At 40.1% G+C, this 11,641-nt stretch overlaps 1 protein-coding gene across 1 annotated transcript in view; it reads right to left on the reverse strand.

Annotated features, from left to right (window-relative positions):
- The window catches only part of ZCCHC17 (zinc finger CCHC-type containing 17), a 64,423-nt gene that overhangs the window by 26,005 nt on the left and 26,777 nt on the right, over window positions 1-11,641 (reverse strand). Inside the window, exons 4-5 of the mRNA XM_035019253.1 lie at window positions 2,341-2,441; window positions 828-919 (exon numbers count right to left, since the gene is read on the reverse strand). Coding sequence (XP_034875144.1) covers window positions 828-919; window positions 2,341-2,441 — 193 coding nt within the window. The remainder of the gene's footprint in view (window positions 1-827; window positions 920-2,340; window positions 2,442-11,641) is intronic.

The following is an 11,641-nucleotide window of genomic DNA, read 5'->3' on the forward strand; positions in this document are numbered from 1 at the left end:
CTGCTCAGCAGGGAGTCTGCTTCTCCCTCTGACCCCCTCTCCCCCCTCATGCTCTCTCTCTCTCTCAAATAAATAAAATCTTTAAAAAAAACAAATAAAATAATAACGTGACTGCCACTGAGATCACCTGATTAGCATGAGATAAACAATGTGATATTTTAACATCAAAAGCAATACAATAAAGTCACGGTTAACCTGAAGGTAAATGCATGATTTTGGTTGGTTTTCTGAAACACTGGAAACAGTTCAGAAACCCTTCACGGAACCTTAGGGAGCTAGGAACCCCTGATCAGAAATCACTGGCATAAATTCAAGAAAGACTTTGAGACAGACAGCAAATTCCTTATATCACCAGATATTAGCCTACATGTATAGCAAATCTTCCATTCCTAAATGAAAGGTCAGAAGAGCCAATGAAAGTAAGATGTCATATTCAGAACACAGTTATCCCAAGATGCATTAAACCCTAGTGGAGTTGCTTCTAGATTACCCTACTCTTCCACATGGTCTTTTTTTGAGCCCCTGTGCTAGGAGAGAGACAAGTAGCAGGTGCTTCATGAATGCCTGTTGGCTAACTGGTTAAAGGGCAGACAAAGAATAAGGGGAAGGAAACAAAACCACTGATGGAGCATTTCTATGCTTTGCATGTGAGCATCCAATCTTAGAACTCTATGCAGTATGGTGTTATCGAAATCCAAGGATCACAAGGGCTACATAACTCATCTATATCAGACTATAAATGGTAGAGTTCCTAGGTCAGTCTGATTCACTACAGCATTCTGTGGTTTGAGAAGTAGGATTGTAGCCTTTCCAAACCTTTTACCTACTCAATGATAACGTTGTTAGGGTCGAGGTCTTTCCCAGTCCCTTGGTTGACAACTTTCATGGAGAGAGACACTTTTATCCTATCATTTTTCATCTGTAAAGACAAAAGCAAAGTCACCAACAGCTAAGAGTACATCATTTAGACTGCTGGTCTAAAATTATCTAACTAAGCATCAAAGCTTTTATCATCATAACAAACACTGAGCTTCTCTAATGGCTGAGGTCCTGTACTAGGAACACTGGGGGTACTAATGAGCATTATAAATAGATCTTGTGGCAGAATAACTTCAGGAAATTGTTTTTATCTCATTCTTGTCCTTCTGGGGAGGAAAGGCAGAAATGGTTGTCAGAAATTCAAGGCCTGTGGAGGTAACCAGGCAGAAAATAAAAGCTGTTTTTTCCAAGTAAGTTCAGCTTAATGATGGGTTCAGAGATCCATGAGCCCAGAATGTGTTTCCCAAACATTCCAGACTAGACTAGATCCCCTTTTGGAGTTGGTCTAGTGCATTTTTAAACATGAAGGCAATTGTTAGCCATGTTGGTCTTTTGCTTCCTCCAACACCTGACGCCCTTTTCCACTTCAGGGTCTCTGCATTAGTTATTCTCCCTGCTTGGAATATGCTTATCCTAACTTTTCACATGACCAGTGCCTTTTCCTTTAGGTCTCAGCTCACAAATCATTTCCAGAGAGAGCCTATTCCTGACCACTTCATCTAAATCTACCGCTGATACTGCTTGAGCCCATTATGGCACTTATTACAATTTACAATTATAATTACAATCACAATTATTTTATACGTATGTTTGCTTACTTTTATATTTGTCTCGTCCAGTTACATTCTATATAAGCTCCATAACAGCTGAGGTCACCTAGGTCTGGCTCACTCTTATATCCCTCAGACTAGTACATATTAAGCACTCAAATAGTATCTCTTTCAGACCTGTCTCCCCTGCCATTCTCTGGTACAAGAACAGGCTGCCCACATCTACAACCCTCATGCCCTCAAGTGAGATGCTGTTAAGAGCATCCTTCAAACCTCTCTCACTTGCCTCACACTGCATGGTGCCAGGTATTAGGAGCAATAACGATAAACTCTGTCTTTTTATTGTTTTGGTCCAAACTGAAGTGTACCAGGCAGTTATTCTTTGAAATTTATGATTAAGACTAGTCCCATAAATTAAGTTTTCTTCTCTCTTTTTGGTTCTTTTTTTTTTTTCCACCTACCACTTGGAAACTTCATAAAAATTGGAAACATAAACTTCACAGAGGAAAGTTCTATAAACATGTACTTATTGCACCGCACTTATTACAGTTTACACCACATCCCTTCTGAGTTTACAGGACAGCTGGCCAGAAGGTTTCAATTCAGGACAGAATACAGTGGCAGGATTCAAAAATAAGATCATCAGCCACAGTTAACAACATATACATATTCGCCACCATAAAATACCAACACTGCCCCCCCAGCTTTTCCTCAGTCTTTCTAACAACATGAAAGTTGTACAGAACCTTACCTCTCGACCAATAAGCTTCACCCACACTTTGTCTCCAACATCTACTATCTCAGAGGGCTTATCCACACGACAGGATGACATGTGAGTTCGATGGACCAGACCTGGGTACAAGAAGAAATGAAATAAAGCAAAGGGTATATCTGGCATTTATACTCTAAATAATGAGGTAAGGAAAAGATGGGAGTTGAGGATTCACTGAAAAACGTCTGTTAATTTAAAACTGTAAATTAAGACAATTTGAGATCACTTTTTGGACTTAATCAACACATATTGTTTTAAAATAATTCTCAATGTTAGCAAACATGTGATACAAGAACAACACATTAGTAAAAACACAAGTCAGTGAAAGTCTTTAAAAGCAAGGGCATCAAGATATTTATACCTTTTTTTTAAAAAAAGATTTTATTTATTTATTTGACAGAGAGAGAGATAGCGAGAGAGGGAACACAAGCAGGGAGAGTGGGAGAGGGAGAAGCAGGCTTCCCGCTGAGCAGGGAGCCTGATGCGGGGCTCGATCCCAGGACCCTGAGATCATGACCTGAGCCAAAGGCAGACGCTCAACGACTGAGCCACCCAGGTGCCCCAAGATATTTATACCCTTGATGCAAGAATATCATCATTAGAATTTTTCCAAAAGAAAAAACTTAACAGAGGCAAAACCCAAAAACCTATGGGTATATAAAAAACTTGTAGTATTATTACCTACAAAGGTTTAAAAAAAAAACTATAAGCAATCTAAATGACCAATAATTGGAAAATTAGCTTGGTAAACCATGGTAATCAATCAAATGGAAGAGTAAGCAGCCAATTAAATTACAATTACAGAAAATAATTATGATAGATGTTAAGTGAAAAAAGAAAATCTAAACAAGGTGCCATTTTTAATTTATTAACAACATGTTTAGAAAATAATATGCATGGGTGAGAGCATAGTAAAATAAATATTACTAAGGCTAGTATAAAATTTTAGAAATCAGGGCACCTGGATGGCTCAGTTGGTTAAGCGACTGCCTTCGGCTCAGGTCATGATCCTGGAGTCCCGGGATCGAGTCCCGCATCGGGCTCCCTGCTCGGCGGGGAGCCTGCTTCTCCCTCTGACCCTCCCCACTCTCATGCTCTCTCTCTCTCATTCTCTCTCTCAAATAAATAAATTTAAAAAAATAAATAAAAAATAAAATAAAATTTTAGAAATCATTTAGCAATCACTAACGAGAGTGGTAAAAATATTTAATAAAATTAATTAAAAGTTAAATGATAGATTAGTTATTCAATAATTTTTAAAATATTTATAATAGATGTCCTTTTCCTGTCTGTCCAAAGTCCTTTCCTGGGAGAACCACCTTCCCTTTTAATAGATAATTTTGGATTTTTACGAATAAAATTATTAAAGTATTAATCAACATCACCTTCCCTATTTTCTTTCTTTTTTTTTTTTTTTAAAGATTTATTTATTTATTTATTTGACAGAGAGAGAGAGAGAGAGCAGGAACACAAGCAGGGAAAGTGGGAGAGGGAGAAGCAGGCTTCCCGCCCAGCAGGGAGCCCGATGCAGGGCTTGATCCCAGGACCCCTGGGATTATGACCTGAGCAGAAGGCAGACGCTTAACGACTGAGCCACCCAGGTGCCCCACCTTCCCTACTTTCTAAAATAAATCTGGTCCATGTGATTTGGTTGAAGCTGACATAACCCCCAACTGTTGGCACATGACACATGCTTAATCAATCAAGATACTTCACCCCATTGGGTGATTAGCTAAATCAATTCATCTTTTTCAAGATATTTGTCAGGATAATAAACTACAAAAACTTACCAATGCCCATCTTTACCACCAGGTGGCAAGAGTTGGCCAGAGGTAAGACACAAAGCCCTGAGGGTACTGTAATCTGAGCACCTGATATAGCCCTGGGGAAGCTAGATTTTCCTGCACCCCACAGTGAGAATAGCCAAAACATTTCTCAATTGTGTTTCTGTCCCCTTCAATGTATTTTGAAGACAGAAAAAATTAGAAACAAACTAAGGGCACCTGGGTGGCTCACTCCGTTATGCATCTGCCTTCAGCTCAGGTCATGATCTCAGGGTCCTGGGACTGAACCCCAAGTTGGGCTCCCTGCTCAGCGGGGAGTCTGCTTCTCCCTCTGCCGCCCGCCGCCCCACCCACTCACCCCACTCGTGCTCTCTCTTGCCCGCTCTCTCAAATAAATAAAATCTTCTAAAGAATTTTTTAAAAAACGATGCTCAAAAGATTATATAAGAATATGTCCATAATTCATTCTTTAGTAAATATTTGACTGCCTACTCTGTGTCAAGCACTGAAGACAACCAGCATTTTCTCATGTAAATAACAAAAGTACAACAGAAAATTATATGCGGTATCCCTCTCCCTCTGCCCCTCCCCCCCCCACATTCTCTCTCTCTCTCTCCCCCTCTCTCTCTCAATAAAATCTTTAAAAGGGGGGTTGTGCCTGGGTGGCTCAGTTGGTTGAGTGTCTGCCTTCCACTCAGGTCATGATCCCAGGGTCTTGGGACTGAGCCCTGTGTCATCCTCCCTGCTCAGCGGGGAGTCTGCTTCTCCCTCTCCCCCTCTCCCCCCACCCTCATGTTCTGTCTCTCTAATAAATAAAATCTTTACCAAAAAATTGTATACAGTATGATTACAAATGCTTAAAAAAGGCTTTAGGGGAGGTGGGTGGGGGTTGAGGTAACTGAGTGACAGGCATTAAGGAGGGCACTTGATGTGAAGAGCACTGGGTGTTATATGCAACAGATGAATTACTGAACTCTACATCTGAAACTAATGATGTACTGTATGTTGGCTAAATGAATTTAAATTTTAAAAAAAGACTTTAAAAATCAGAAAGAATGATCCAAAATGCTGTAACAATGGTTATCCTAGGGTACAGGATTACACGTTAATTTTTCTATTTTCAAGTGTTTCAATAATAGAGAAAATTATCTCTATTCTGGGGAAAATAAATACAACATACAATTATTTTGAATGAACATAAACCAGGAATGTAAACTAGAGAAAAATGATTAAGTCAAAGAGTTACATCTAAAATACCTGCCCTCCCTTAAATTGCGTGGGGGAATGATGAGCCTGTATTCTCTCTCTCAAGCTCGCTCTCACATGCGTGCATCCACAAGGACTTCGGCACAGCAGGCACGTATCTGTGATGAGAAGTATCTGCCCTCTGCTTGGAGCTCCTGTTGGAAATCACTGCTTGCTCTGACCAGGGTCACTGGGGCTCACATACCTACTGCAGCTCATTCTGGAGGTTGACAGCCTATCTCTATGAATAACTCTGGGGCTTCCAAAATGTGTTATATACATCATAAAACCTGTGTTTTTAATCTTAGACCACATCACGTAATCTCCAAATTGGATAAAACCTGCGAAGCTGTGGGCAACCCCCCCGCCCCCAGGATGGTGTAACGGGCAGAGCAGCCTAAAAGTCTGAAGAGGAAATTCAGATGCCCTAAAGGAAAGGGAAACCTTGCACTTTGGCATTTTTTGGCTGCAACTGTCCTCTCATTCAAACTTCTTTCCTCTATTGCTAATGAAAGTTATGAAGGAAATTAACGTTGAATCTAATAATACTTGAATTTCTTTTCTATCCTGAAACAAAAGGTCTGTACCACAAACAAGGAAATAATGGCATTAACCATTTGTCCTCCCACCTGATCTCAAAGTAGGATATTCTTTGGTCTGGGATATTCATTCCTGGTTCAATATGGCATTATTAGTAGTGAAAAACTGGAACTTTTAAATGATCATGTGGTACAACTGATGATAGACTAATGTTTAAATGTTTACAAAAGTATGTGAAAAGATGGAGAAATGTTTAAGGCTCATTAAGTGTAAAAAGCTATAAAATACATATATACAGAGTATAAACTTAAACTCAACGTTAAGTTTTATGTACATGTGACTTATAAAAAATATACCAAAATGTTGATAGTACCTATCTGTGTGGTAGTAGTATCATATAATTCCTTTGGAATCTTTCCCCTTATTTTTCTATAATATGCATGCAATATTTTTAATCATAAAAGTATCTTAAAAGCGAAATAGAAAATGATATGTACACTACAACTGAGCTAAAACTATGTCTCATATAGAACAGACCAAAAGAGAATATAAAAATAGTTATGCCAGGGTGCAAGATTTTTATAGTTGAGACATTAATGGCTTATTACCAAAAGACCTTAGCTTACAGGGTGAATTAAATAAGGGAAATGGTCTAGCCCTCAGCCTTGAAGGCAAATGTCAGGTGGGCAGTTGGATATTTAAGTCCATAGCTCAGAGGAGGCATATGAACTGAAGATACAAATATATGTAGGAATCTGCAAATGTAAACTTACATACTAAAATACATTAACCAGGGGCACCTGGGTGGCTCAGTCGGTCAGGCATCTGCCTTCAGCTCAGGTCATGATCCCAGGGTCCTGGGATTGAGCCTGCGTGGGGCTCCCTGCTCAGTGGGGAGTCTGCTTCTCCCTCTACCTCTACCCTTCCCCCTTCCATTTGTGCTCTCACATGCATACGCACTCTCTCTCAAATAAATAAAATCTTTTAAAATAAATAAAATATATTGATCTGATGGTCAATATAGTAATTGGTACAGGGACAGACACAATTCACCAATTTATTAATTTACGACAGAGGATATACTTTTTTTTTTAAAGATTTATTTATTTCTTTGTGAGAGAGAGAGAGAGTGCACGCACACACACAAGAAGAGGGAGTGGCAGGCAGAGGGAGAAGCAGGCTCCTTGCCGAGCAAGGAGCATGATGTGGGAATCAATCCCAGAACCCTGGGATCATGATGTGAGCCAAAGGCAGACGCTTAACCAACTGAGCCACCCAGGCGTCCCAAGGATACTTTTTAAAATTCCCAGTCCTTGCCTAATAGACTACTCACTGTTCCCTACTCACCGTTTTTAGGTATCAAATACCTAAAAAATTGGATAAGTGATCAGAAATTGCTTCAACACAGAATCAGAACAAAATGGAGACACATGATTTAAGATAGGTTTCCAGTCCACAGGTTTAATGGACTATCACTTCCTCATAAAAGAATCCATCTCTCTCTAGTTCCTAGCATCAGATTCATTTCTGCTTTCAATAAAGGCAAGACAAACACTGCCAACTTCAGATTCTCAGGCTTTCTTTTACTATGTTCCAGCCTGACAACCCACCCTGTTCACATAATCTCCCCCTAGATAGAATGATACAGTCAATTAGATTTCAGTCTCCTAAATTATAATTTCATTCCAATCCCTTTCCTCTGGAATCACACCCAGATTAGCTTGTTACCGTCTCAAGAGTGCTCTCATCTCTTTAGTCACAGAGTTACAGGCGATTACCTGGTATATTTCTATCTATGGCTAATCCCATACTCTGTTTGGGGGATTCATCACCAGTTGCATTCTCGGACAGTCTATATTCTTGGAAGGCATTTCACTGCTACCCACATAAACCACCCACAGTTGGATTAAGTGGATAAGGTAGAGGGCACCAAATAACACATTTGAGGCCCCCTCACTCTGTGCTGGATACCTCACTAAATACAGTACATCCACCCATTCATTTAATTTTTATATCAACCCTGTGATGTAGGTTCACATGAGGAAATACAGTAGATGATAAATACATTGTGCAAGATCACAAAGCTAATAAAGAACTGCAATTCAAATATGAGTCTGTAGCGTCTTCTACAACATACTGATATTTCTCCAATTTTTATTATTGATCTGTGTTATCTTTTCAATTAAAAAAAAAAAGAAAGGGGCGCCTGGGTGGCTCAGTCATTAAGCATCTGCCTTAGGCTCAGGTCATGGTCCCAGGGTCCTGGGATCAAGCCCCGCATCGGGCTCCCTGCTCCGCGGGAAGCCTGCTTCTCCCTCTCCCACTCCCCCTGCTTGTGTTCCCTCACTCGCTGTGTCTCTATCAAATAAATAAAATCTTTAAAAAAAAATTAAAAAAAGAAAAAAAAGAAAGATGGTCTCATCTACAAGTAGTAGAAACACATCTAATTCTGCTCCAGCATATGCTCCAAAATGAACAGAAATAATGAAAATGCTTTGCTTGTCTGTCTACATGGAAGGGAGCTCTTCAGAGCAGTTTGTGCCTGGATTTCTGACATGAAGCCATAAATGACCAGAGGGCATATCAAGTCCATCATCATGTTCAGTAAACCTAACAGGACACTTAAATGGACTGAATCCCATCCAAGGGTCTGCTAGTAAAAGAAGAAAAGAAATTGTGACAACCTAGAAAGAGCTAGCATCTCAATCACCATATATAAAACACAAACAAACAGAGGTAGCCTATTATTGTTCCCTTAAAAATACTCTCCCAAATGTACTGTTCAACCTTAATTTCTTTTACAACTCCCACTGACCATAAAGAGGTGAAAATTATAAACCATTAGAGGACAGCTACAGCCCAAAAATGTCAAAATAAAAGGTCCCCTTTATCTTTGGGGGATCTGAATTCCCTTTCTAGAATTTTCAAATAAGTTATCACCAATCAATGGTGTATGACAATAATCTAAATCCACAAATTAAAGTGCTTTCACACCCTTTATCTTGTTGGGATTATAGATTCATTCAAAAGTTACTAAATATCCACAATATTATAGGCAAAAATGGATTCAAGGAGAAGTAAGACATGATCCTGCCAATCAAGAATCTCGAAAATATGCACATCATTCTTATTTCACAGATAAGGAAACTAAGGCTCAAGTCTTACTCAAAGACTCAAAGCAACAAAGTCAAAAGCCAATAAATGGCAGAGCTGGGACTAGAATTTATTCATTTAATAAAATGTACTTAACACCCACTATTCCTCAGGTACTGTTCTAGGCCCCAACATTTCACAGCTCAGTGAATAACTACAACTTCACTTATATTATTACACCACATTGTAATTTGTTCATATCTCTAGACTATGAACAATCTGAGAGCAGCAGGGACTGTTTTCTTATCTCTCTGTTCCCACCTAACATAGTGACCAGATAATAAAATCCAATAATTATTTGCTAAACTGAATACACTGCTAAAAACATTTGAGCTTCAGGGTGCCTGGGTGGCTCAGTCAGTTAAGTGTCTGACTGTTGATCTCAGCTCAGGGCATGATATCAGGGTCATGAGTTCAAGCCCTTGTGTTGGGCTCCACGAAGTAAAATTATTTGTGCTTCTACCATAAGCAAGACATTTTAAAAGTATAACATTGAACAATCTCTGATCCCAAAATTTCATGTGCTGGTGGGGCAGAGGATAGTGGAGCAAAAAAAAAAGAACTTCCTAAAAAAACTGCATTGACACTATGACAGTCACTAGCCATGTTGCTGTTTTAAGTTTAAATTTATATTAAAATAAACAAAGTTAGAAGTCAGTGGCTACATTATTGGACAGCAAAGATGTGCTATAATGCAAAAATATATTTGGTCTTTGTCCCTGGTTCCTAGACACCCTGCACAGAACTCCTATAACTCTTCGCATCTCTCCAGTGATAGGAGAGCCTTTTGTTATTCATAAGCCCCTTCTGATCACATCAGAGTTTGTGCTAATGAGGTGACTTAGCATAGGGCTCCTAGAGGTCTCTGGATGGGCCAAGTCTCCAGAAGATCAAATGATGAGAGGGTTGGAACTTTCAGCCTCACTGGTCTCCAGGAAAGAGGGGGAGGGGCTAGAGAGTAAGCTCTATAAAAACTCTTGAACGGTGAGATTCAAACAGCTTCCAGGTTAGTAAACACATCAGCTTGTTGGGAGGGTGGTATGCCAGAGAAGACATGTAAGCTCGGAGTACACCCCCCATCCATACCTTGCCATTCTAGCAAATTATGAAACTTGAGGAGGGGGTTGTGGGAACCCTTGCTTCGTAGCCCACCAGTCAGAAGTCCAGGTGGCTCAGGACTTATGACTGGCATCTGAAGTAGGGGAAGTCTTGTGAGTCTGAGCCCCTCTAACCTGTGGGATCTGACACCTGCTCCAGGTAGATAGTGTCAGAAGTGAATTAAGACGCCTCCTGTTGGAAGCTGGAGAATGGTTAGTGTCAGAAAACACACTGGAACAGATACAGAACATTTTCCTCATCACACAGAGTTTTATTAGGCACCACTATGAGATGGGGGAAATCTAGTTTAGATCTGAACACTAGGAAGGGGTCTTCAACTAAGTAGTGGTAAAAATTCTGAAAATAGGAGGCTGAGAAAAACAACTCAAGAGTCTCCCTTCCCGAATCAAAATGTTAAAGTCTGGAGAGCAGAATTATTTTATAGCTCAGTCCTTTTGGCATGGGACTTAATGATCTTCCCCCTTCGAGAGCAGAGAAGCTAAAATACAACTGTTCGAGTTATGCAGTAAACCCACAGAAAAGACCGGGAATAGGGAGTTCCCACCTAATTACTTGGCTTCCTGAGCTCTCCCTCTGAGGCTTGTCTCACCAGCTGTCAGACTAACAGATCACATGTAAGCAGGAAGCCATAATCAGAGGCATCCCCTGACAGGGCATGGACACGAATGAGTTGGAAGACTGACTGCTGAGAGGTGGCAGGCCTTTCATCTCCACACAGTCCCCAAAGTGCCACATAAATGCTCAAGTAAGGATGGGACTTTCAAGTACTGGGAGCGATGGCAAGTACACCATGAAAATCTGTCTTCAGACCAAAAGAGGTGCTTGCCTATAGGGACCGGGATGAGTTCCCTCACATTAAATCCTAGACAACATAAAATGAGAAACTTTATAACAGATTGCTGACTGCTAGCTTGGCAACTACTGGTGAGCCCTTTCTAATTCCAAGATGCAATTTGTGGCACAGCAGTCTCCAAGGCTAGAAGCATGGCTTTATTATCCAAAGATCAGCTGTTGGATTTATTTTTAAAGAAAAATTTTGTTTTAAAAAACTGCACAAAGAAAAAGTCCCTATTCCATGTCCATGTCTCCCATAGCAAACTGAACCCTCCAGGGGTGACCCCTGTTAACAGTTTGTTGAGTAAGCTTCTAGGTTTTCTTCTAAACATATGCAATAATTCAAAAAACTACACAGGCTAATGTACACATGCTTTAAAATGTAGGTAGGGATGGGATGCCTGGGTGGCTCAGTGGGTTAAGCATCTGCCTTCAGCTCAGGTCATGATCCCAGGGTCCGGGGATCAAGTCCTGCATTGGGCTCCTTGCTCGGCAAGGAGCCTGCTTCTCTCCCTGCCTCCTCTCCCCCTACTTGTGCTCTCTCTCTGATAGATAAATAAATAAATAAATAAATAAATAAATAAATAAATAAATAAATAAATAAA

The sequence above is a fragment of the Mirounga leonina genome, unplaced genomic scaffold, assembly GCF_011800145.1.
Source record: "Mirounga leonina isolate KUSES-001 unplaced genomic scaffold, KU_Mleo_1.0 Mir_173, whole genome shotgun sequence".
NCBI classification, from domain to species: domain Eukaryota; kingdom Metazoa; phylum Chordata; class Mammalia; order Carnivora; family Phocidae; genus Mirounga; species Mirounga leonina.